Source organism: Aplysia californica, unplaced genomic scaffold (assembly GCF_000002075.1).
Source record: "Aplysia californica isolate F4 #8 unplaced genomic scaffold, AplCal3.0 scaffold00989, whole genome shotgun sequence".
Taxonomy (NCBI): domain Eukaryota; kingdom Metazoa; phylum Mollusca; class Gastropoda; order Aplysiida; family Aplysiidae; genus Aplysia; species Aplysia californica.
The window spans coordinates 119,817-147,285 of NW_004798259.1; the positions used below are offsets into that span (position 1 = coordinate 119,817).

General features: G+C 40.1%; 1 protein-coding gene across 17 annotated transcripts in view; it reads left to right on the forward strand.

Annotated features, from left to right (window-relative positions):
* Positions 1-27,469, forward strand: part of LOC101857755 (sodium bicarbonate cotransporter 3) — a 150,274-nt gene that overhangs the window by 110,112 nt on the left and 12,693 nt on the right. For 14 of the 17 annotated variants that reach the window (XM_035973074.1, XM_013089580.2, XM_035973085.1 and 11 more), the window contains 16 exons: positions 4,776-5,018; positions 6,326-6,472; positions 7,201-7,307; positions 8,415-8,589; positions 9,539-9,672; positions 10,464-10,641; positions 11,399-11,626; positions 12,664-12,822; positions 13,294-13,407; positions 13,901-14,062; positions 14,862-15,040; positions 16,838-16,910; positions 18,155-18,215; positions 19,056-19,240; positions 20,589-20,720; positions 22,455-22,671. In XM_035973074.1, coding sequence (XP_035828967.1) covers positions 4,776-5,018; positions 6,326-6,472; positions 7,201-7,307; positions 8,415-8,589; positions 9,539-9,672; positions 10,464-10,641; positions 11,399-11,626; positions 12,664-12,822; positions 13,294-13,407; positions 13,901-14,062; positions 14,862-15,040; positions 16,838-16,910; positions 18,155-18,215; positions 19,056-19,240; positions 20,589-20,720; positions 22,455-22,671 — 2,494 coding nt within the window. Of the gene's footprint in view, positions 1-4,775; positions 5,019-6,325; positions 6,473-7,200; positions 7,308-8,414; positions 8,590-9,538; positions 9,673-10,463; positions 10,642-11,398; positions 11,627-12,663; positions 12,823-13,293; positions 13,408-13,900; positions 14,063-14,861; positions 15,041-16,837; positions 16,911-18,154; positions 18,216-19,055; positions 19,241-20,588; positions 20,721-22,454; positions 22,672-24,449; positions 24,456-27,469 lie in introns of all 17 variants that reach the window. The other 3 variants (XM_035973081.1, XM_035973089.1, XM_035973088.1) reach the window with 2 other exon arrangements.

Below are 27,469 nucleotides of genomic sequence, written 5' to 3' on the forward strand. Positions count from 1 at the left end.
TCATCTGTAGAAGTTTTGAATTTATAGTGTGTATTCTGAAATAACAAAGTATGCCTTATACAATGAAGGGTAGGGCTTCTAGATTCAGGCTTCCTTTAAGCTGAAAAGGATTGGCAAGTCTTTCTGCTGTCTATCATTGAGCGCATCTTGCTCACTGGAATGAAATGTGTCACGGCATGGTGGAATCAGGCGCTCGTCAATTTTTGGGCATAATGTAAGGTTATTGGTAGGACTATTGTCTTAAAGCTTGCTTATTTGTGTTGCTCTAGATGAAAGAAATGCCCATCTATCTTGAATAGAAGTCGAGATATTTGTGATGGAAGGAGGTGGGAGTCGTCCGGTTTCAGTGGTAAAATTAGCGAGCAAATGGCCGCCAAAGCTTGAGAGTGCCTGAAAACGATAATATTACATATTTTGTGCCTTGAATCAACGTTTTTCTGCGAAATTCACATGGAAATGTGCTTTTAAATGGACACGAAAGGTATTGACCCTAATAACAAAATTTAGATAAAAATTGCCAAACTGGTGGGAAAGTGCCTGTTTCTTGAATTCCATTATTTTGACGAGTGCCTGATTTCCTCATGATTCCTCACAATTGTTTTCATTTCCCTCGTGTTAAGCAAGCATGCTGTCCTGGGTGGGTGGTGGATGTGTTCAAAAGTAACTTGTAAGGTTTTTAAGTCATTTTTTTCTTCTCCTTTGTGCACTAAAGAGTATGTCGCTTGGTTGTTGTTTTTCAGCCTCAAAATGAATACCATTGAACTTTTAAGTGGGTTTTATGTCTCGTGGAGATAACCTTGTTGGGAAAATCTTTATTTTAAAAAACCCATCCCACTGTAGTATATCTAACAGAATGCAACTGTAGTTATTTATTCGGTTTGTACAATGAGCAATAGTTTTCAAATAATGTCGACTCAACAGACTACAATCAAGAAATATCTTTTTCATTTTTCAAACAGATAGGGAATTTATCTTATTTCGTAATTAATATATTGCAGTGGAATCTTTGGTCAGAGTGTTGTAGTTTTTATTTTTCTGCCTCTGACCTGTGTGATTCTGCACTTTCCATAATTGATTTGACCTTATCATCTTCTGTAACTCTCGTAGAGTATATTAATCTCAAACTCTGTTAATTCTCTTTTGTCAATTAACCTTATATCCCTATGTCTTTGCTCTTGTAGAGTCTGTTCACAGTGGGTGAAAGGAGAAAGATGGGGATGGGAGGAAAACCCTATGTCTCTTCTTTACGCAGAGGCCTTCTTACAGCTGCATCATTGATGCGTTGGTAGCCAAGTGGCTAGGCTACCGGACTCGAAATCGTGAGATTGCGGGTCCAGGAGTTCGAGCCTCAGCTCAATCTGACGTTGTGTCCTTCGTAAAGACACTTTACACAAATTTCCCACTTGACTTTGTCCTTCTGGAGATGGAAGTTAAACTCGGAGGTCCTGCCTCTTAAATAACCTAATAGTGTTGATAGGGGCGTTAAACCCATACCATTTCACCATTTTCAGAACTGCATCACAAATCATCTCTCGTGTGTGGTGTACTTACGTACATCAGCATCCTTTGCTTCCTGGTAGTTCTTGCACCTTGTTTGTCCGTGCACCCCTTAAGCAAGGGAGTTGGAAGGTGCCCCTGATAGGTCCTACTTCTTTTCTTTCCCTCTGTTGTTCTTAGCTGACCGTGAGGGTGGTTGGAGGGCACCATTGGTAGGTCCTTTTTTCTTTGCTTTCCCTGGTGTTATTTCTGTCTACCTGTCTTGCTCTCTCCCTGCACTAAATGACCATTATCCGTCGATGTGCTTCTCCTTATACAAACTCAATGAGCTAGCTAACTGTTTCCCAGTTCCTTGCACTAAATGACCGTTATTGTGTAAATGTGCTTGAAGTGGCATCGGTAGTCTAGTGATTAGGCTGCCGGACTCATTATCATGAGATTGTGTGTTCGGGGCTTCAAGCTTCAGCTCGGTCCGACGTTGGGCCCTTGTGAAAGACGCTTTACACGAATTTCCCATTTGGCACGGTCCTTTCCTTTTGGAAATGGATGTTTAATTCGGATATTAAATAACCTAATAGTGTTGATAGGAGCATTAAACCTATACCATTTCACCCTTTCCCTTCCTTGGAAGTGTCATCAACAAGGCAGGGGGAACAGATAAAGACATCAAGGTCAGAATCCAAAAGGCAAGAGCAGCATTCATCATCTTCAGGAATATATGGATGTCTAAGGAACTTGGATTGAACACCAACGTGAGGCTCTTCAAAACAAACTTGAAGACTGTTTTACTGTATGGTTCAGAGACATGGAGGCTCACAGCATCAGCTTCAAGAAAACTTCTGAGCCTCATAAATGGATGTCTGAGAAGGATAGTGGGGATCAAGTGGTATGATAGAGTCACCAATGCTCAACCGTGGGAAAGAACAAGCCAAAGGTCAGTATAGGAAGACATACAGGTGAAGAAATAGAAATGGATTGGGCACACAATGAGGAGACCCCCAACAAGCATCGTCAGACAGGCTTTTACATGGAATCCACAAGGAAAACGTAAGAAAGGAAGACCAAAGATGACATGGAGGCGAGCAGTACAAACGAAAATGGAAAAGGTGGGGAAACCATGGCAACAGCTAGAAAAGGATGCACTGGACTGGGTTCGCTCAAGAAATGTTGTTGATGGCCTATGCTCCACTGGGAAAAAAAGGACAAGAGAGATTTCACCATTTCACAAAGCACCTGGTTAGATCACCAGACCTTGTGCCAAAAGGATTTTCACCTCCTGATACCTGTTGTACAGTGTGGCTCTGGAACGTACCTTTCCACACTGTCCATGCTCATGACAAAGGCAAAGGATACTGCTCAGCCACCAGCTAGTGGGAGGTCCCGCCTCTTAAATAAACTAATAGTGTGGATGGTCGTTGGGTTTTCTGGGGTGGTTTGTCCCTTCTTTCCAAAGAAACATCTGTCATTATGATCTCTCCTCCTCCTCCTTTTTTTACGTTTATCACTCTCTTGTAATACTTCCTGTCTTTGGCACTTATATGACCTTATTGAGTTGCAAGTGCCACAAATCTCTTACTAAAACTAACCTTATAGTGTTGATAGAGGCGTTAAACCCATACACTTACACTTACTTAGCCATCAGCTGTACCTTATTCAACTGTTGCAGGAACTAAGTGTTCTGTCTGGGAAGCACTTATTAGACACTCTAATTTAGCCACCTATTTATTATGCACATTACTTTTTAAATCCATGTATATTTATACTTAATTCATATTTATTCATAGCATCAAAAATATCATTGTTGTATTCTATTCATTTCTTTATTTTCTTGGTTAGCAAGTACAGATTCATGTGAATGCTGCTATATATATATATATCTATATTTCGTAACTCTGGCACCTGAAATAAGGGACTATGGGAAAGTTGTAATTGTTATTTTGAGCATGTACAATGTATTTGTACTTTAAATTTGATACTTTTCCTCTCTCTTTAACAGGCTGTCTCCTTTTTCCCCTCAATTTTAACTCTTTTCAGGTTATCTTCAAAGTGAGGACCTATTGTTAAAAGAAATGTATGCAAATATAATTACATCCTGAAAGAGTTTAAACCAAAACTTTGTTGCAATGGATGAATAAGAAATTAAAATTTGTATTACATGAATATGTGGACAGACTAGTAAAGTGAAACACTGTGTTAATGAGTCTTTTACCAAAGTGCAGTTTTAAAAGCTGATTAAGCCTCAGTTTCTCTTTTCATATGTCCAAATGAGACCTAGGAGTGCTTTTCCCTATTGCCGTGTATAATAAATAAATTACCCTTCTGGTCATTTTGTGTTTGCTTCTGGCAATTAACAGCATCTGTTCTGTGGAGATCCCTTTGCAATTCTGTCCTGTGAATATGCATCAGAATTTGAGTCTTTAAAAGCTTGTTGGATTTTGTTTTGTGGAAAATGAATATGCATTTATATATATTCGTTTTTGTCTATTTATTTATCGTCTTTGTACATTTTGTAATAGTTTGAATATTATGTGTACAATACTCTGGGTAAAAGCTAAATTTCTTTTTTTCAGATTCACTCACATTTTTTATAAACTTTGTATAACTGCCAGGTTATATACTGGTTAGCCATCTCATGTTAACAAAGGATGATATCTCTTTCAGGAATTTTTTTTTTTTTTTTTTTTAACTTTTCCTACTTTTCCATACAAAGTTGCTTTACAAGACTTTTGTTTTTGCTGTGAACATTTTACTAAATGGATCAATTAATTTAGATTTTTTTCCAGCTAATGTTTCTTTTTTTCTGATGAAAGCTGTTAAATTTAATATAACTTGATCTGTGGAACAAAGAAGTAGTCAGAAAGGATTTTGCAAATTCTGTGACACATATCATCAGGAGAGACCTACCATGGAACAGTGGAACAATGCTTACACTATTTTTCTCACTTAACCTGTTAAAGTTATACTTTACACAAAGCCTTTGGGTAATGATGTAAATGGTTCTTTTTAAGCACAAGGGGGCTATCCCGAAAAATGTTGTTTTGAGAAAATGGAAGATAAAGTTTTTGCCCCTTGTTTAGTTTCTTTAAAAGACAAGACAAGGAGAGTTTTCTCTATAACCAAACAAATATACGCACCAATGAAACCAAACTTCTCCTATAGATAGGGCAATGCCCACTTTTGGTGTAGGTCAAGATTTCTGGAAACCCCTGAAATCAGGGTTAGCCGGCTTGCTCTTAAAAGCGACCAAATAACTTAACGCCGTCCACTCTACCTCCCAGAACCTCCACTTCATGAAAAAAATCCCACCCGGCGCTGAGGCAGCAAACATCTTTGTGGGCGAGGTGGAGTATCTGAACCACCAGATCGTGGCTTTTGTGCGACTCTCCAAGGCTCAGGTGCTGGGTGACCTCACAGAGGTTCCTGTGCCCTCACGCTTCCTCTTCTTATTGCTGGGACCGCTCGGGAATCAGAATAAGTTCCATGAGGTCGGACGCTCCATTGCTACGCTCATGTCGGACGAGGTGAGTGATTGGGTCTTGCTGTGTCTGTACTCTTTTCTTGTGAAATGGGAGCAGGTGGGTGGTTGGCAGGTGCTCTGGTGTGGTTTGTGTTCTTCTTTCCTATCAAACGTCTATCCTCTTTATCTCCCCTCCTTTTTTTTGTTTGTTACTCTCCTGTAACACCTCTAATCTTCGGCACTTATATGACCTTATTGTGTTGCAAGTGCCGTAAAACTCTAACTGAAACTAAAATGCGAGCATGTGATTTTTAGAAAATATGGATTTTACTTCAAATTTCAAAGGGATTATGCAAGGTTGATCACAGCAGATCTTTGACATGTTGTACTCTTTATGAATAAAAGCAGTTTACACAATATAGATTCTACCATTAATCGTCCTCAGCCATGAAAGAAAAAAATGCGTTTTTTATTAGTTCTTTAAATATCCTGCAAAATCATTTTGAGAATGAAATTGCCTTAGACAAAGTGCCATTGAACTTGAAGAACCCCAGCTATTTTAGAAAGAAGACCCATGGGTTTTCGCTGTATTGTGAGATATGGGTCATTGACCAACACAGTCACCTAAGTGACTATTGAATGGAAGACAGACCAACAGGAGATATTGGTCTCTCGACCATCTAAAGCTCAAATGGGCAATTCCTGAGAAAGCGTAACAGCATCATGTAACAAAGAACACTGGATAAGTGTCTGGTTGTCTTATTCCTACAGTAGATCCAGACAATGTTTACAGCTGAGAAATATGTAGCATAATATGCTCATTATAAAGAAATTGGCTAGCAGCTCTCTCCATTCTTGTCCTGTTCTCAGTCTCAGAGCATCCCTGAGCTTAATAGATGTCCATCCTAGTATCTTTTCTTCTTTTTCTTTACCTTTCACTCCCCTTGGTGTCTTTGAAGTGATCATGTTTTAGATAGGCCCTATGACGAACAGTTGCCTAGAAGCTGTTTGATCTCGGAAGCTTCAAACAATTCTGAAGTATGACGAGTGTTTCCCTAGAAGTTAAGTCAGCTGTACTGAAGAGTAGGTTGTTTCCAGGTTTGTCATGATTTAGACCCACACTTATTCCCCTTCGTCCAGTGCCAGATCTTCGACATATTTTGGCGATCATGATTCTCCATTCATTCCTTCTGATTTTTCCACGATACCCATTTGTTTAGGTTCTCTAAGTAGTTTGCTGCGGGCCTACCTCTGCCTCGTTCGCCTTCAATTTTGCCAGTGAGAGTTAGATGTTGAAGACCTTTACGTCTATTCAGGTGTCCCAAAAACTGCATTTGTTGTTTTAAAAAATGTTTGGGTAACCCCGTGCAGATTTTCCACGACGTGGCGTACCATGCTCATAACCGCGAGGATCTTCTTGCCGGTATTGACGAGTTCCTGGGTCAGGTGACTGTGCTGCCCCCTGGCGAGTGGGATCCCTCGATCCGTATTGAACCACCCAAGTCTGTGCCATCTCAGGTGAGTGCATTGCCTTCTTGTCTTTGGGATATTCCATTCCAGTTTGTTCTATTTTTTAGAATTGAGGTAAGATATTTTGTTTTGTTGGTCTCTCAGTTCTGAAATAAGTGAACACAAAGACAACCATGAAAATAACACAGTGCTTGTTCTCAAAAGCATGCACTAGACAAGTTTTCAGGATAGAACTGATGTTTTCTTTACGGAAAAGGGGTTTTGTTATATTTTTTCATAATGCATGAAAAGTATGTATGAAAATACATTGTGATGCATGTAAATTTTACAAAGTGAGAGATTGAGTGGACAAGTGGAATGAGGACAGAGATTGACTGTATGAATAAAAAAAGTCGGATTTGGTTTTTATACAATCCAAGAAAATGTCAGATGAGAGCTGCAAAATTTATATCTGATATTGTTATTTTCATATTTATTGCAGGGTGGATAACTATACCATTTTCTTCAATACAATACACTGAATGCGTAAAAAATGAAGACCGCCATCTTTTTTATTTATCAATGCATAGAATATAAAATACACATAAATGTAATGGCAACAAACGTAATATATTTACCAAAAAGTCATCAAATTGTTTAATAGTATAATCATTCAATAATTTTTTTTCCGACATGGTGGTGGGCCTGGGGACTGCAGTTTGGTAACCCCTAATTCAAAAGAATAGAAAGTATTCTGTTGAGTCATCTGCATGTCTCTTCGTTTGTGTCCACTACAGGAGGGAAGGAAGACTGCTTCTTCCGGTCCCCCTCAGCCCAACGGAAAGCTCACGGCAGATGAAGAGCCAGAAGATCATACTGATCCCACTTTAGTTCGCACGGGCAGGTGAGCGCTCAGACCTTTTGACGTCCCTCTTGAGTGAAATCAGATTCCCTGTTGTCTTTCACCTTCTTTCATGTGTCCCCCCCCTCCCCCCACTAGTGCAGTGCCACTGACTGAAGTGTCTTTAGGCCATTCCCAAAGGGGGAATATTAACATGTTCTTATGCACAGTAGAATTGTAAATGGGCTGTGTTATCAATGTCATGCTCATGCTGTGCCAGAACAACATATTATTAAGGGGGAACTGCTGCCTTTTCTTTCCCCATCCATACTATCGTCATTTTTCCTCTACTTCTTTTATATGTTTATACTTTTATATGTTGTGAACTGCTACTCCCAGGGTGCCTTGATAGTCGAAGCAGACTTTGTGCTGTTGAGGCTAGAGAAGTGAGCAGAGTAAGCCTGATTCCCTGTTTGGACTTCTCTGTTGATATCCACCCCTTGGCACTCATATGACCTCATGCAGTTGCGAGTGCCATAAAACCTGACTAAAACTTAAGCTTTCATGTGGGTGGTTAGTGGATGCTCTTTTGTGATTTGCTCCTTCTTTCCTATCAAATATCTATCACCTTTATCTCTCCTCCTTTTTTTTCTTTGTGTGTTACTGTCTAGTGACACCTCAATTTTTTAGCACTTGTATGATATACAGGAGTTTCATGTTCCATAAAACTTCATTCTTTCAATTCCTAGTTAAAATTCGCCTGAAAAGTCCCCCCTTTTCCAGAGAACAAGCTAGTCATATACAGTTTTTTTTAATTGGCATTGTCCCTGTTTATGAATAAAATTATGTGTTTGTTCTAAACTGCTATATGTTTTGTTATTTTCTGCTCCTTTACCCTTTTGGGGTCACACCAGAAGCTGAGATGGTTGGAGAACCCTCTTTCCTGCCCCAAATGACCTTTACAGTGTCTATGTGTTCCTATCTACTCATAAAACATAGCATCAACAGGAATGTTACTTGTTCATGAAACTTCTCTTTTCTTTTACTTGTCTTCTTCCTTTTTTCGTAGATTTCTTCTTAAATTGAAGGAATTTTTTCATTAGTTCGTTTCTATTTTACTGCCACTTGAACCCTAAGAAACCGAGAGTCCCCTTGTTGATTCACCCTCAGGATATTTGGAGGTCTACGAGCTGACATAAAAAGAAAACTGCGTGTTTACCCGAGTGACTTCAAGGACGCATTGAGTGTGCAGTGTGTTGCCTCTTTTGTCTTCTTGTACTTCGCTTGCTTGACACCCATCATCACTTTTGGAGGTCTCCTGGGAGATGCTACGGACATGTACATGGTAAGTACAAAGTCAGTACTTAAATATATCTTAAGTCTTTATCTCCTGGTGGGGTAAGCCCACTACAGCGGGCCCTGTTTTGGTACTAAATCTAAAAATTACAAAAATATCACTAAATGGGTTATTTAATCGAAACAAGTGAACCTATTTTGATAGTTTTTCGTCAAATGGATGAACTCACCTGAAAAGAGACCTGTCCTCAGAGATGGCGGAATCCTTTCCCTGCTAAAAAGTATGTGGAAGAAGATGTGGTTTCTGTAGTGTTGAATCACATTTTCCTCTTGCATGAGTCCCGGTGCAAAGAGTTCACGAACATAGTGTGTGCTTCTCTCTCTTTTCTCCTGTGTTATTTTCTTCTTTAGCATTGCACACGTGAGGAAAGTTTTAACAATGATGCTAATCTTCCTCTTATCCAAGGAATTCTGGAGTTTTGAGCCTTCTGAAGCGATTTCTCCGCGATCTGGCATCCTCCAGAGTCTCACGAAAGTTGAGGCATAGGTGTATGCGAAAATTTAGTTCAACGAGCGTGAATTCTTAATTGACAATATTTTGATTTATTTGTTTTCGTTTTGGATGGTTTTCTTTAGATCTGTTCTTGATTCTTATTCATTTGCACGCGTTTCCATGCTTGCTTCATACAGGCTTCTTCCTCTCCTAGTTTGGTCGTGGGAACGATGATTTTCCTCCTATTTGACTTTTTTTCATTAGCATCACTGTTTTAAGTATTTCTCTTTTTTTTATGACTGCCTTTAATTTTGGCATTTGTATGTTGTTAGTGGCCCAAAGCAGAGACTGGTGGAGAGCTTCTCTTGGCGGCCTATACCCAGTACCAGGGTGACATAGGCGAATGATGATCGATTGAATGATGAAGTTGTTAGTGTGCTGTATAAATGAAAGATTGAATCGAACGGAGCCTTGACTCACAGTGATCGTGTTTCTGCCTCTGCAGGCTGCTCTGGAGTCGATCCTGGCTGGTGCTATATGTGGCATTGTGTACTCTCTGTTTGCTGGACAACCACTGACCATTCTGGGCAGCACAGGACCTGTGCTGGTGTTTGAGACCATTCTCAATTCTTTCTGCAAGTGAGTGCTTCTTTTTGGATACCTTTTTATTTTTCAAATCGGTTGGATTGTATTTGCAGAAATTGATTAATGTTAGGATGGTGTATTACATACTGTGGTCATGTGAACTATAAGAGAGGATGCAAGACCATCAAATAGCATCTTGGATGTTTTGTCTTTAACTCATATGGGATAATGATCAAGGAGATTTCTAACTCATCCCCCTCTCAAAGATAATGATCTTTGTAGTCTTAGTTCGTTGTTCGTATTTTCTGCTCATTCTTTGTGTTACACACTTTTCTTTGATGATAATAATAATTAATAATAATAATAATAATAATAATTATGATAATAATAATAAAAATGAAAATGGCAATAGTAGAAGTCTTCTTGTCAAGTCACCACAGAGAGAGTAATTTAAATTGCTCCTGACTGGTTGTGATCTATTCCCTGCTGCCCCCCATCCCCCCCCCCCCCACGCTCACATACACACATGTGTGCTCTCACACATATAATGTGTAAACGCCTCCCCCCCCCACACACACACACACACTACACCCACACATACGCTCTCACACATATAATGTGGAAACTCCTTCCCTTCCCCCCCCCCCCCACACACACACCCAAACACACTCTCTCTCACATGTTTAATGTGTAAACTCCTCCTCCACACACATACACTCTCACACATATTATGTGTAAACTCCTTCCCCCCACCCCCTCCCCCACACACACACACACATACTGACACACATACTCTTGCGTATATAATGAGTAAATTCCTCCCCTCAAACTCCGTACTTGTCCAGAGACAACGGCTTGAACTACCTAGAGATGCGGCTGTGGGTGGGCGTGTGGACGGGTTTCATCCTGTACATCATGGTGGCCTTTGACCTCAGCGCCCTGGTGCGATACATCACCCGCTTCACCGAAGAGAGCTTTGCTGCTCTCATCTCCCTCATCTTCATCGTGGAAGCGTTCGCAAAGGTATTCCGATGCGTTGACTATACCACATTGAACTTATTGTTTGTATTGCTGTATTTGATATTCCGTTGATATAGATGTAGCGAGTGATTTGAGGATACTGCTTGCTCATCTGACTTCTTTCTCTCACCCTGTTGGTAGTTGATAGATGCGCTGGTGGGGTTTGCTGCCTCTTTTCTACCAAACATCTATTGCCCATATTTCTCTCAATGATTTTCTGTCTAACACTTTGTTTTCTTTCATTATTCTTACCTCTTTTACTACTGTACTACTGTTTATCAACTGAATGCCAACAGTTCTGCAAGAGGAAAGTAATTACATAATGCAACGTTCATGAACTTGTTCCTAGGACTGAATTAACACTAAGATGTGATTGGAGTAAAACCCTTTTGGAACGTAATGACTTTTTCCAAGATTTAGGAAAAGGTTGAGAATGACTTCTGTTATCGCAATAGTCTCACTTTATGGAAAATAAAAGAAACTCCAAGTAAACTGTATAAATGGACAGGGTGGTTCATGATGGAATGATTGTGGTGATGTACATCGATGTAGAAATTATATCATGAAAAACATAATGCCCCTGTTGAAGCCTGAAGGTGAAACTTTAGACTGTTCGTAAATACTACTTTATTTTCTGGAACACAATCTTAGTCTCTGTGTATTTTTTTAAAACTTCTTTACAAAATTGATGATCCTGGTAATTATGGTCATCACTTCTTGTAAACTAAAACTCAACAAAAGAATTCTACCCCTGTTTCAGGTATTCAAGATTGCTAAATCTGACCCGCCAAACCTTGACCCAGGAGCGGAACTGGACTACAACTGCACCTGCTTCCTCTCCAAAAACATTACTGATGTATACGATCCTGCTGTGTCCTTCGGCAACGCCAGTAGCTACTACAACGTGTCTGCCGACTCTGTGCTCGAGTTCCTCAACGACACCCTCATGGTCATCTCTAGGGGTGCTTCGGAAAAGGAAACGCGAGAGGTGACCAGTTCCTCAACAAATTCACATCTTTTTTTCTTCATCTTTTCGTTGCTGAGATGTGTTCATCTAGTCCTAGCATTTTTGTACAGAAAAGATTATGTGTTCACTCAATAGAAGACAACACAGCCAGAATATCTTTCCCCTTATTTAAGAATAAGTAATTTCTCGAGTTGTAATTACATCTCCTAAAACCTTCTCTATAGGCCAGTAGAAAAAAATAGCAGAGAGCCAGTACATGCATCTACACAGCAGTGAAGATGACGATGATGATGATAAAATCAATAATAATAATAACGACAATAATGATAATACTAATGATAGTAATTATAAATAGCAATTACATAGCTGTTTAATCTGGCTAGGAAACAAACTCTGAGTGCTGCAGAAGTGAAAAAAAATGACAATGTTCTTGAACCAGAACAATGTGGCTTAACAACTGACGGACTGTGATATAATCTTTATAATGTTGAGCACAAACCAAATGTGTTAAAATCTTTTTAGGGAGCTTACTTTATTGGTATCATTGTTTAGATAGTGAACTTAATGAATAACTATTTTTGAAAGAAGCAAAGGTTCATATTTCCTATGGTAACTGGAGATCATTATAGGGATACATGTAGTGATGATATGATGATATTGAAATGGGTAGAAAGTTTCATTATGTTTTGAAGTTAGTTTATCTCAATGCTTAGGCTGTTTTCTTTCTTTAAATTTGATCTGAATTTTGAAACAAAGGTAGCCTACTGTTTTTACGTATTAATCTTTTATTAAAAATTCTTTTTTTCAAGTTTGAAAAAAGTGACTTGACTCTCAGAATGCATCGGTTGTATGGTACTATGTTCTGTCCATTCTAGACGGGTGTATGTCATTAGGTCATACTGGAGTTTTTCAAGTGTTTAAACAAGCTCTAGAAGAAGCTGTTCATAAGAAATTTACAATAAAGATTTCTGTTGTGATCCGAGTGATTTTTCAGTGGTCCTTATTTTTTATTATTATTTTTTTAAATGTTTCACGACGTATTTCTCATTCTTCCTCAGGCATGCATCGAGGATAAAGGCGAAATGGTGGGCCCAGGATGCGACACGACGTTCTTTGTTTCTGACGTTTTCTTTTTCTCCTCCATGCTCTTCCTGGCCACGTTCACTCTTGCCATGTCCCTCAAGATGAGCCGCAACGCTTCCTTCTTCCCCACAGTGGTCAGTTCTTAGGATTTACATTTTTTCAGTTTGGAATTTCCCATTTTACATTTTTCTCAGTTTAAATTTTCTCACTTTAGGTTTCTCACTTTAGATTTTCTCAGTTTAGATTTTTCTCATTTAAGATTTTCTTACTTTAGATTTTTCTCAGTTTTTAAGAGACTTGGATTCATCTAAACAATTAGGGTGCAGTTGGGAGAGCCATCAAATACTTATCAAAAGGCAAGAAAAAACCCAAAAAAGAGAAAACAATTAGGGGGAGCTTCAAGAATGTATTGTAGCAGGTATTTCAGGGGGCACCACTGATAGATTCCTATTTGTTTTCTTTCCCATTATTATTTTGGGTTTTGATTGAATAGCTGTTATACTTTAAAGTGACATCATTCCCCCTGATTTTTCCTGTTACTCAATGTGATATTTGTCTCATCCATGTCTCCTCATATCACTGAATGCTGTGTGTATCTCCTCCAGGTGCGTTCTATCATGAGTGACTTCGCTGTGCTGATTGCCATCCTCGCCTGTGTCATCATCGACTTCGTCATCGGGGTCAACACACCCAAGCTTCATGTGCCCACGGAGTTTGCTGTGAGTCCAGAACTCTTGACTTTTTAAAGAATTTATTTTGGCTCAGAGCTAACATATTATTTTACATTCACCCACATACATGTGTAGTACAGGGTGACTAAAATTTAAAGACGATCCATATAATTAAAAGCAGTAACTCTTTTCTCTTTGCATCCATTTCAACAAAACTTTGAACAAATAAGATTCAACCGAAGAGGTGGCAATTTTTTTTAGTGAAAAGAAAATTGACTGCCGTGTTTTAAAAATCAAGATTTAAAAATTGCAACTGAAATGGCATAAAATGCAAAACTTCACAGTTTCTTAAAAATGAACCATAATGTGTATTTGTGCATTAAAGAACTAATTTATTCAAAACTTTAAAATCAACCGCACCAAATAAACTGAATGAAGGTGTTGGCTATTCATTGACCCTTATATATACAGACTTATTGTGCTGCATGTGCTGTAAAACGTTTACCCAAACTAAGAGTGTACATTATCATGCACTTTTCAGCCCACAAACCCGAACCGTAGCTGGTTGGTCAGCCCGTTCGGCAAGAACCCGTGGTGGACGTGTCTGGCAGCTGTACTGCCTGCCCTGTTGGCCACCATTTTGATCTTCATGGATCAGCAGATCACGGCCGTCATCGTCAACAGGAAGGAGAACAAGCTTCAGGTTTGTGCAGGCTTTGTGTGTGGGTCATAGTGTATGTTTGTGTGTCTGTATGTGTGTGCCAATACTGTCATCGTCAACAGGAAGGAGAACAGGACTCAGATTTGTGTGGGCTCAGTGTGTGCGTCATTTTGAATGTTTGAAAATGTTTGTGTGTCTGTATGTGTAAGCCATACCTACTTGTGTGAAAAGATCAAATTCAAACTGTGACTAGTTTTTTTTATAAATTAGAATTCAAATTTTGGAATGACTATTATTAAATGATTATACTGACAAAAAACCTCTGTTTCTCGAAACTGCTCTGAAGAGAAAAGGCATTTTGTCAGCTTACTGCAGAGTTAGTTGTTATAGGCTACCGGACTCATAATCATGAGATTGCGGGTTCAGGGGTTTGAGCCTCAGCTCGGTCCGACAATGTGTCCTTGGGAAAGGCATTCTACACAAATCTCCCACTTGACTCGGTCTTTTCGGAGATGTACATTAAACTGGGAGGTCCCACCTCATAAATAACCTAATAGTGTTTATATGTACAGACCTTGTGTGTGCGTCATAGTTTATGTTTGGGAATGTTTATGTGTCTCTAGGTACATGCCAATACTGTCATCATCAACTGGAAAGAGAAGAAGCTTCATGTATGAATGTGCGGCTTTTGGTACCATTTCACCATTTTTTTCGCTTGATGTAGAGGGGATTAAAAATTTATTATTTTTAAGATCTTGAGTGAGGAGGTTGCTCCCGCTTTTTTATTTGTTTCGCTTATCTTATCTCACCCTGGAGTTTGTGTGCTGTATTGTGTCTACAGAAAGGCAGTGGCTACCATCTTGACCTGTTCGTGGTGGCCACGCTGATCATCGTCTGCTCCATCCTGGGTCTGCCCTGGTTCGTGGCGGCCACTGTGTTGTCCATAAATCACGTCAACAGCTTGAAGATGGAGTCGCAGTGCTCCGCGCCGGGGGAGAGGCCAAAGTTCCTGGGAGTTAGGTCAGCTCACTTTCTGCGTCGTTGTTTGTGGTGTTTTTGTTGTTGTTTTTAGTATACTGTGGTAGTGGTTGTGGTGGTGTTGTAGTTGCTGTTGTTATTTTTATTACTGTAGTGGTGGTGGAGTGGGTGATTTTGTTGTTGCTGTTTTTGTTGTTTTTATCGCTTTGGTGGTGGTTGTGGTGGTGTGTATGTTATTGTTGTTGCTGTTGTTGGTTTTGTTGTTTTATTACTGTGGTGGTTGTTGTGGTGGTGGTGGTGATATTGTTGTTGCCATTGTGTTGTTTTTGTTGTTTGTGTTGTTTTTATTACTGTGGTGGTTGTGGTGATGTAGGTGGTGGTTTTGGTGGTGTGGTTGATATTGTTGTTACTGTTGTGTTGCTGTTGCTATTTTTGTTGTTTTTATTACTGTGGTGGTGGTGGTGGTTATGGTTGTGGTGATGTGGGTGATATTATTGTTGACATGTTGTTTTTGTGCTTTTGTTGCTGGTGCTGCTGTTGTTGTTGTGGTGGTTGTTGTTGTTGTAGTGATGGTTGTTGTTGTTGCTAGCGAGACGGTAGCATCTTTTTTAAAAGTTCATTTTGCCATTTCCCCTGTTCTATCTACAGTCAAACCCTCTTTAACGGCCACTTAGCCAAGACAATCATCTTAAGGCCATTCCCAAAAGGGGGGATACTTATATGTTCTTATGCACAGTAGAATTGTTCTTGGGCTGATCCAACGTCATGCTCATAACTGTGCCTGAACTGCAACAGGGAACTGCTGCTTTTTCTTTCCTAATCCATACTATCATCAGTGGCGGTGGGTAGTGAAGGGCTCACGGGCTTGAGCCCCCCTCCCCTCCCCCCAAGTCTATCCCAAGGCAAATGAAAATAACGAAATAAGCAGTTGAAACTGTTCTGATCGACCGCAATGAACACAATGTGATCAACTAGACGGCTTGCTCGTTTATCCAATCACTGTTGTCCCCGCCGCTTACAACTATAGTAACCTAACAGCCAATTAAATGTCTTTAGGGCTCAGCAATCAACCAGCCCGTTCCCACGGTCTCTCCTTAATGAAACCCCTCTTTAAAAAGGTAGAAGACTTGAAAAAAATGACACTGCACAGAGGGCTCACGCTCTCCCAGCCCTGACAATGGGGTGAAAGTTTACGACACACTTTCCCCCAGTAACACAGTTACCTATGCGCCCATTGGGCCTTTGTCAGGCGTGTTCTATTTTCTGCAACAGCACGACCCAATCCACCTCATACAGGGTGTGTGTTTGGAGTGCTGTGTGTTTGTGCTGCTGAGATTTAACAATAATCAAATAAAAACTAATTAGAGAAATTATGAGGTGAAACGGCTTCGTCCAGAAGAATTTAACGTAGAACAAAGAGATGGCAGACAAAGGTGACTCTTTTCGTTTGAATGGTTCTCAAAATGCCGTAGCTCGCAATGAGTATAGAAAAATCATCACAGTGTTGTTCTTATTGCTTGCTTTTTGGTGGTAAAGAAGTGGAAGAAACCTAAGCCCCACCCAAATCTAGGTTCACCCACCACCACTATCATAATTTTTTCCTCTACTTCTTTTGTATGTTCGTCACACTCTTGTGACCCGCTATTTCAGGGGTGCTTTGATAGTCGAATCAGACTTTGTACTGTTGAGGCTAGAGAGGTGAGCAGAGTAAGCCTGATTTCCTGAAAGGACTCCTCTGTTGACGTCCACCCCCTGGCGCTCATATGACCTTATGCAGTTGCTAGTGCCATAAAAACCTTTCTAAAACTATACTAAAACTTTTGTTTCTTGTGTCCTCAGAGAGCAGCGTGTTACTGGTACCTGCATCTTCCTCTTCATCGGCATCTCTGTGTTGCTCACATCTATCCTGCGGGTAAGTACTATAGGCCAGCTCAAGCCTTGTTCTTTGAAAGTGGAGGATATGGGAACAGCCGATGTTTTATCAATCGTTTTTTGGGGGGGAGTAAATTTTTGCCAGCTGTCCTGCAGATTTGAATGTTACAATGTTGGAAGAGCAGGTGGTTTAGGTAGAAACATTGTTATATGTTATTATCTTAACCTCATTACAAAGATACTACATCACTTTTTAGAATGCATGCCTCTTTTTTTTAAATACTGCTTCTTTGGCTGGGACTGGGTTAGGGAGTGCACAAAAATGGCTGGGGCTGGAAGGGTGAAATGCTTAAAGCTTAAAATGTGATAAGATCTTCTCTGCCAAAGTTGGTCTTTTGGCTGGCCATAGCAGAAGCCAAAAGTCACCTTAATCTTGATCTTTTCCTTTTTACATGAGATATATTCTCCTCTGCAGATTCATTAGCCATCTTCAGACATTGGTGAATGAACTATTATTATTAGTAGTAGTTTCCTGAGCCTATTTGCGGTATAAAGTCCTTCGTCTGTGGGTGGTTGATTGGTACTCTGGTATGGTCTGCTCCATCTTTGCTATCAAACGTTTGTCATCCTTATCTCTCCTCCTTCTTTTCTGTGTTTGTTACTCTCTTGTAACACCTCTAGTGTTCAGCACTTATATGACCTTATTGCATTTGCAAGTGCTGTAAAGCTCTTACTGAGGGGGCTAAGGTGTTGTCCTCTCATTAAAAAATCGCGGGTTGGAATCCGGGTAGCAACCAAAAAATGTTCTTCTCTAAAATTGTCTCCTTTCACCTCCTTTCTTGCTCTCTAGCAATGTTCTGTTGTCTGCTGTCGTCTCTTCTTTCAGCTCCCACCCCCTCACCTCCTTTACCCTCTTCTCTGGGTTCCTAACTTTCTGCAGCCTTTCTACTGCTACTACTTGGCACCTTCTTACTAATGTCTTTCAGCTACACCCCTGATCTTCTGGTAGGAAAGATCTATACCTCGCCTTCTCAGGCAAGAGGGAATAATCTTGGAGATGCCGTGAGCAAGTTGTGTACGTTAAAGATACCTTTGTGGTCTAAAACCTATAAGAGTAGGCTTCGGCCCCCACCCGGACAAATTAATGTGCTCATATGACCTTATGCAGTTGCGAGCACAGTAAAACACTTACAAAAAAAAAGAAAAAAATACCCTTACTAAAAAAAGGCTAGTCCATTGTCATCTCTTTAATTCATGCCCCCCCCCCCACAATTTCATCCACAGTTTATCCCCATGCCTGTCCTTTATGGAGTGTTTCTGTACATGGGTGTTTCATCTCTCAATGGTAAGAATCAGTCTCCTGCATTTAAGATACATCTTTATTGCCCAGATCCTGGCACATTGGTTTAGTGTTTCACCACATACACACATACACACACACACTCACACACACACACACACACACACACACACACACACACACACACACACACTCACACACACACACATACACATGCACACACATACACACTCACATTCGTGAGGTGTGCTGACAAAACGAGTTACTTCTCTGATTTTAGTCTCATGGAAATTAATTAATCAACTTTATAGGTGGAGTTTGTACAATTTGTAAGTATGGAATAGTAAAAGACATGGTAGACTTGAACAAAATGGCATCAATTGAAGATCTATTATTTTGACCCCAGTGTCTATTTTCGGCCTCTATCTCTATTCTTGGATTGCGAGAAGTAACTCATTTTGTCAGTACGCTTCACATATATTTCTTAGTTCAGCAACTATTTTGTCTCTTTTCAGGAATTTATGACCATATTGAAAGTGTGTCTAGGGTAACTGGTTGGTGCTTTATATTTGTGTGGGAAAACTTTTACATTTGGGGTCGCAAAAAATAATTCACCTTTAATAAATGGTAATAATACTAATGAATACATTTATGTTCTTCGGCCGCCTCCCTGGCAAAATTTTAAAATCTCCTACCAACTGAAAATGTTTAGTGTGTCCAACGTGCTCATATGACCTAATGCAGTTGCAAGCGCCATAAAACCTTATTAAACAAACATCAGTAAAAGATGAAAAGGAAGAGAAGGAAAGAGAAAGAAGAAGAAAAAAGAAGAAAAGCAAGAACCCACTCTCAACTCAGTTTCCCCCCTGCTTACCTTTTCCTCAGGCATGCAGCTGATTGACAGAATCTCCATCCTGCTGATGCCGGCCAAGTACCAGCCAGACTACATGTACCTGAGGCACGTGCCCACGCGCCGCGTCCACATGTTCACCGGCATCCAGGTCCTGTGTCTGGCTGTGCTCTGGGTCATCAAGTCCATCAAGGCCATCTCTATTGCTTTCCCCATCATGGTGAGCACTTGGGCACTTACTTACTTACTTACTTACCTACTTACATACCTACCTACCTACCACCTACCTACCTACCTACCTACCTACCCAACCTACTTACTTACTTTTCTTACTTTATTTACTTTTTACTTTCTTACTCTAAGGTATCGAATAATAAGCATGCCCCCCCACTTATTAATTTTTCAGTTTTTTTCAGCATTCTCCCTCTGCACCTTATTCCATACCCCCCCCCCCCCCCCCCCTTATTATTTTCTATTTTCTAGCTTGCCGCAAGTGACGATCATGTGAAACATATCTAGAATCTAGATATTTGATTGAAACTTCTTTTTTTTTGTGTTAATGTACCCTCAGTATAAGTAATGGATACCGGGTTGGCTACCTCAATTCTTTGTGCATTTTAAAAACTTTTGTATATTGGTTTATATTTTTTAATGAAACTGGTTTGTTCCTAAATGGGAAAAGTTGTGACAGAAACTTACTAAAATCTAAAAATTTTGGTAGATATTTGTTCTGGCTGTTTTTGTTGTTGAGTTGTAGGGTTATGTAGTTGCGAGCCCTATGAAACTCATACCATAGGTGGTTGGCGGGTGCTGTGGTGTGGTTTGCTCCTTCTTTCCTATCGAACATCAATCGTCCTGGTCTCTCCTCTTTCATTTTTGTGCTTGTTACTTTCTTGTAGCACATCTAATCTTCAGCACTTATATGACCTTATTGCGTTGTAAGTGCCATAAAACTCTTATTAAAACTAAACTTAAAAGCAACTCATACGAAACCAATGACGAAAACAATGAACCTGTTGAGTTTATGTGATGGACAGGAAGGTGAAATAGCACACCATCAGGCATGGGCTGGGAACTAAAGGGTTCAATTTAAAAAAGTGAGGATTGAAGTAATTTCTCAAGAACAAAAGCATTGGACAGTGTGGCAGTTTCAAAGAGGCAAAATCACTCTCTTACACCCATGATCAGATCTGCTATGTGTGTTATTTATATTCTTATATTGTTTCTGCTTTCCTTACCTCCTTCTTCACGGGTAGTTGGCGGGTACTCTGGTGTGGTTTGCTCTTTCTTTTCTGTCAATGATCTATCATCCTTATCCCTCCTCCTTTTTTGTGTTTGTTGCCCTCTTGTAACACCTCTAGTCTTCGGCATTTATACGACCTTATTGTGTTGCAAGTGCCGAAAAACTCTCACTAATAAAACTTACCTACTTCTTCTTTCCTGTTTCCTCCTTTTCTCTAACCCAAAGGCCTGGTTCTGCACCTTACAAACACTCCCACTTATATTTCGTTGAAGGTCAAACTAGTGCGGACTGGAACTGATTTTGTTTTGGTTTGTCCTGGACACAGGTGTTGGCCATGTGCTTCGTGCGGAAGTTCATGGATAAGGTGTTCTCGCAGCAGGAGCTCATGTGGCTGGATGATATCATGCCGGAGACTCACCGCAGAGAGAAGGAGGACGAGGAGATCAAACAGGAGGAGGTAACTCTCGGGGACAGTCGTGGTGGTGTCCAAGAACTTGGTGTAGTCGGTGAAATAGGGAGAAATTTCTCCTACATTTTGTTTTGTTTTCAGAAACATAGTTGTGCAAAGTTTTTCATATATGTGAGGCAGCATGGTGAAATCAGGCATTCATCAAAATAATGAAATCGGAGAAACAAGCATTTTTCCGCCAGTTTGGAAAATTTTATTCAATTTTTATTTTCCTTTTTTTTGGTTTATCCTCTTTTATGTCCATATAAAGACACGTTTCCCATTTGAATTTTTCTGAAAAACATTGATTAAAGGCATAAAATATATCATTTTTCAATCTTCAAAGACTCTTTAGTTATTGGAGTTACCAAACTTTGGTGGCCATTTTCTCGCTAATTCCACCACTGAAACCAGGCAATCACGCCTCCTTCAATCGCAAATATCTTGAGTTCTATTCCAGATAAACGGATATTTCTTTCATTGGAAGCAAGACAAATAAATCAGCTTTCAGATGATACCAATAACTCCACATGCCTAAAAATTGACAAGCACCTGATTCCACCACGCCGTGACATAAATATGCATACGGATATTATACTTGTCTCATTCTCCTCCCATCTTACTCAGTCCTATTAGAAAGGAGTTTTTGAGTCTGATGTCTCATGGAATGAGACTTTCTGTGTTGAAAAACTTCTTAAGACTGGTACCACAGATGGTTGGAGGGTGCCACTGGTTGGTCCTACATTTAAAAAAACTTCACTACATTGTTTTTGTCCATCTGTCTTGCTTTTTCCTCCCCTTGATAACAAATATCTTGTCAGTGTGCTTCTTTGCTCAAACTGTTTTCTGATTCATGCAATCCCCTTACTTTTTCTCTTGCCTAATACTTTACGTCCACTCTTATGTTATAATGTTTGTCATGTCAACTTTTCTCTTTGCTTCTGTTAAATGAATGACAAAAACAGATAGGAGGTGGGTGGTTGGCCGGTGCTCTTTTGTGGTTTGCTCCTTCTTTCCTATCAAACATCTATCGTCCTCCTTATCTCTCCTCCATCTTTTTTATGAATGTTACTGCTTATCTCTCTCATAACACATCTACTCTTCGGCATTTATATGACCTTATTGCGTTGCAAGTGCCGTAAAACTTGTACTGAAACTAAACAGACATAGGAGTGGGGAAGCTTTTAAAGAACTGTATGTGGGTGGTTGACTGGTGCACTGGTGTGGTGTGCATTTTCTTTTCTATCATACATATGTCATTCTTATCTCTCTTCTTTCTTTTCTCTGTATGTTACTCTCTTGTACTTGTAGTAATGTCTCTAATCTTTCACAGTATCTAAAACTAACACTTAAAAGAACAATGTGGTAGGAGAGAAACAGGTAATATGGTTCATTCTGGCTGACAACACCTATGTGAGCTGAGCTGACAAAACGAGTTACTTCTCGGATTTTAGCCTTATGGAAATTAATACATCAACTTTATAGGAGGAATTTGTACAATTTGTAAGGATGAAATAAAAGACACGGTAGGCTTGAACAAAATAACATCAATTAAAAATTTATAAATCTGACCTCAGTGTCGATTTTCGGCCAATATTTCCATTCTTGGATTGCGAAAAGCAACTAATTTTGTCAGCACGCCTCACGCATTTTCTATGATTGGTCTAATAATGTCTGTTTGCTATTTTAAAGAAAACAGTACATATGGTTCATCTTCTTTCGTTGCCGTTTGCCCCCTTCCAGCAACGGCGTTCTCTGATTGAGGAATCAACCGCTCTGTCAATGGCTGCTGTAGGCTTCAATGTGGAGAACTGGACAGTCAAGGCAGACGTGGACAGCCTGAACATCTCTGAGGAGATGTCGAAGACAGCCATGTGGAAGTCCATCATGTCCAACGAGTCCTCCTCCAATCTCATCTCACAGGGAAACGAGGACGAGGAAAAGCGCAGCTCCAAGAAGTATGTACACATTTAAACCCTATACTTATTTAGGAGGGTTGTTAACGCTTTAAACCACATCAGACACTGGGAGCATCCAGCGGTGATAACCATTACGTTCCCCATCGGACACTGGGAACGTCCAATACAAGTGACAACTGTTTTGTTTCTAGATACATTCAGATACTTGATCCATCCCTGGTCGTTGGATAAGAATGTTGAGGAAAAGATTGCCTCCAAAGAGGTCCTGTATGGGTGGTCAAATAAAATGAGATTGAATCAAAACTCCGAATTGCACCAAATGCTTTCTCAAGATGAATGCTGTCGTCTCTTTTGTGTGATGGCAGCCGGAGGGGGGGGGGAGTTGTTTCAGCTGGCACAATCAGCCAACTATCGTCTTTGTCTTCGAAGTAAGATCAAGTAAAAATGAAGGAGTCACCAAATCTGTGGTGGCTTTGTGCAACAGACCAGGGTCTGTGCAAGCAGTTGCATGCATTTTGTTGCTAGCTCTTTGATGGCATCGTCGTGTGGCGTGCTGAGTTTGCCCACCCCTAGACTAGAAGTCCTTGTGGACTCTGTGCTCTCAGTTTTAGTTGGTCGTTTTTAAGCACAGTCCCAAAAAATACTGTTTTGAAAAAATCGAAGGAAAAAGTTTTTGCCATTTGTTCAGTTTCTTTGAAAGTCAAGGAGAGTTTTCTCTATAACCAAACAAATATACACACCAATGAAACCAAACTTCTCCTATAGGTAGGGCAATGCCCACCTTTGGGGTAGGTCAAGAATTCAGTAAACCCCCAAAATCTGGGTGAGCCCGATTGTCCTTAAAAGCGACCTGTTGATTTCTTGTGGTGTGGTTGCCTTGTAATGTATCTTCAGTTCATGGAAAACGACCGGCAGTCTGGTGGTCCTCTTGACTGTTTTGAGTTGATGCTTGAGCTGCTTTCTGCTGTACCGTGTGCTACACACACAAGGACAGTAAACTGAACGAATTAGAGTCTTGGCATATTTGACGAAAGAAAGGGTGGAAAGTTTTAATTACTCTCTTTTGTGTGTGAGGGTGGTTGGAGGGCTTCACTGGTAGGTGCTACTTCTTTACTTTCCCCTCTGTTGTTTCTGTCTGTCTGTCTTACTTTTTCCAAGCACTAAATGACCATTATTGTGTCGAGTGCTTCTCTTTACTTAAACAAATATACAAATCTCTAAATCACTGGGACTGGTTCTATGTGGCCTCATTATTTATCAGGCTTTTGAATGAGAAGTAATTTTATTTGTGTAATCACAAAGTTTGAATCCACATTGATCTGTCAAGCAAAATATATGGTTAGCCAGGATCTGGTGTTTTGAGATTTTCATCAGTCAAACAATAAATTGAAACTCTTGTAAATACTTATTTGCTGATGCGTGCTCTTTCTCTTGTGGCTTTGCCATCAGCCCTCTGTCGTTGTACTATGTACGTTAGTTAGGTTTATTTTTGCTCTCCAAGACTGGTTCATTCTGTTTTGGGAAACTACTGAGTCACGTTCTTATTCTTATGTTTAAGACAAAACTGATTACATTGTACCTAAATATTATGGCAGAAAGAGTAATACTAGCAAACAGCTGGCTCATCTTATTCTATTTTGGGAAGTTACATCCAATGACTGTGTCATAGATTCGAAGGACAAAATAATTGAGGTGATTGCGGGGGAGGGGGACTCTGCTGCTATTCCAAAACAGGCTGTATCAGATTTGGAACAATGTTCTTTTCATTTCATTTTCATTAATGTTTCTTCTCCTTCCATCCTCTATTCTCGCTTTTCAGGTACAGGTGAGTCTCATGCATATTCATATATGTCTCTGTGATAGTTGTGTTTCACTAACTGTTGGTTCATTTGTATGTTAAGTTTATTCGTTTTCCTTTCACTTCGTGTTTTGTGTTTCCTCACTGGGCCTGCAGAAAGTAATATTTTGTCTATTTAACACGCGCCAATGGACTGGCCTTTACAGAACTGTATGGTATGCACTTTATGGGTGGATTTTTGGTGATTTGTCTATTTAGAAAGGCTCAAGTGGAGGAATGTGTATCTGTGTGTGTGGTGTGTGTGTGTGTGTGTGAGTGAGTGTGAGTGCATGTGTGGGTTTATTTGTGTGTGCATGTATGTGAGCGCATGATGCCAAAGAGGTAATGTAAATACACATATATATGAGTTATTAAAATGTGTGTCTGTGTGCGTGTATCCGTATGTGTGCATGAGTATATGGCTACATCCTGTATGTTTTTATCTATCACACTGTGCTGTTCATCAGTTTCTATTATCTCCATTTTTAGAAATTAGTTTACATCGTGGTGGTACATGAAGCCTCATATCATTTATATAACTGTGTTCCGTAGTCACCTTTATCTCAGTCCTGTGTGACAGAAATTTTCATTTCATTCGATTTTCTAGCTTTTCTGACTTCTAGCCCTTATGGCTCTTCTCAGTGTTGGGGTTGGGAGATGATTGTTACTTTGTTCAACTGCTTTTTCCTTTTTTTCCCCCGTTTCTTTTGTCTTTCTGTCTGTCGTTCTATCCTTCTCCAAGTTGGCAATGTGTATTGGAAGTTTTGCAGCTGATGTGTCGTACCAAACTTTTTTACAGTGCTTGTGAGTGGGGCACACCACTGGTGGATCCTGTTTCTCTGCATTCTTATCTGTTCCTGTCGGTCTTGCCTTTTTCCTCATTCCTTAAGGGCATTTGTGAAGTGTGCTGACAAAATGAGATAGGCCTACTTCTCGGATTCAAGCCTTATGGAAATAGATACATCACACTTATAGTTGAAGTTTTTACAATTTATAAGTATGGAATAATAATAGGCATGGATAGAAAATCTACAAATTTGAGCCTAATGTCGATTTTTGGCCAATATTTCCGTTTGTGGATTGTGAGAAGTAACTCATTTTGTCAGCATGCCTGACATTTCGTTATATGTTTTTCTGGTGTGGAAGCGTGTTCTAAGGAACTGGCACTATCTCTTCACAACTAAACAGAGATTGAGAGTTTGCTGTTGTCATGAGATTTAGGAATCCCTTGTAATTTGAGTCCTTCCTCAGAAGTTGATCAACCACTTTACTGAGTCCTTTCGCTGCAATGGTTGTTTTTATGTTCATGGGAGCTTTTAATTGTTTCTTCCTTGTTGTCTCTTTCATGGAAAGATCTTGTCAGTTTGTTAGTGTTTGAGCATTTAATCGGCTGCTTGCACTGTAAGCTTCCCGAGAAGCCGAGAGTGTTTCTGAGTATTATAGGGTCTGCTAGGGTAATGATAATGTGTAAAGTGCATAGGGCTTGCTGTCGAACAGGGGTATGCGCTATGCAAACGCTATTTATTCTTTATTATTTAGTGTCTCGGAGGAGCTCTGTCTCACGTTTATGTTATATTAATTTTTTTTTCTGGAGAGGTCGGGGGGCTGTGATTTTTTAAGCGCCCCCCCCAACCCGCCTGAGGATGTGATTGAGCATTTTGTTTAGGTTTTAAGGGTTTGGTTTGTTTCAGGCAAATGATACCCTCCTAGCTTTAGCTCCATCAGTCATTTTAGGGCATCATATTCTACAAAAGATACTGAATGCGTGTGTGTGTGTGTGTGTAATCAAACTCATGGAATGGCAGGAACATTGAACTGTATTCTAATGAAAGTTTATGTGGAGCGGATTTCCCCTAGCTGTCTGATATTTTTGAGAATTCCTCTCTACCTAATGGTTGGTTTTATTGCTGTTTGGTTTTCCATTGTGGGGAAATGTCTTTATGTGTGTCTTAAAATCTCTGAAACCGTGTGTCTGCCTTATTTTCTGCCCAGATCTAAACCATTGTTGTCTAGTGTTGTCGTGTTGTGTCTTCAAGTTAACCTTCTATGTTGTTTCCTAACGACTGTGCTCCTTGCCATATCGTCGTATGTGGTGCACGTTTGAGGCAAGTCTTCTTTGTTGCATCTTTCTGTGTCTGTGACTAATAAGCATGCCCCCCCCCCCCCCCAGAGCAGTGCTACTGACTGAAGTTGTCTTTGGGCCATTCCCAAAGGGGGTGGGGGGGGGGATATTAACATGTTCAAATGCTCAGTATAATTATAAATGGGCTGATTTATCAATGTCATGCTCATACTGTGCTGGAACAACATAGGGGGAACTGCTGCTTTTTCTTTCCTCATCCTTACTATCGTCATTTCCTCTACTTTTTTTGTATGTTTGTCACTCTCTTGTGAACAGCTATTTCCGGGGTGCCTTGATAAGTTGAAACAGACTTTATGCTGTTGAGGCTAGAGAGGTGAGCAGAGTAAGCCTGATTCCTGGTTTGGACTTCTCTGTTGACATCCACTCCTTGGCGCTCGTATGACCCGATGCATTTGCAAGCGCCGTTAAAACTCTACTAAAACGAACGAAAAGACTGTGTTCCTCGCCCTGTCGTGTGTATGGTGCATGTTTGAGGCAAGTCTTCTTCGTTGCATTTTTCTGTGACTACTAAACATGTCCCAGTGCTTTTGTTCTTCTCAAGTCATCGGCTTAAACATTTGTATGTTATAATCTTGTTGTTTGATGTTGTTGTTGTTATCAATCCAGCAACAACTGGGCTCTGGCCCTTCTGTATATAATCTTTTAAATGCCTTGAAAGAATGTGATTCATGTGCGTGACATATCTGTCTCTCTTCTTGTTCCACGAAATTGTTGGACGAAGATCTCATGTTTTTGTGTTTCTCCAATGATGCCAGAGATGGATGTTTCTAAGAGTGGGTTCTGCTCTCTCAGGTGTTAGTTGTACTAAAAAGTTTGTGCGATCTAGATACAGGTCGGTTCATTATTGTGCGAATGACTG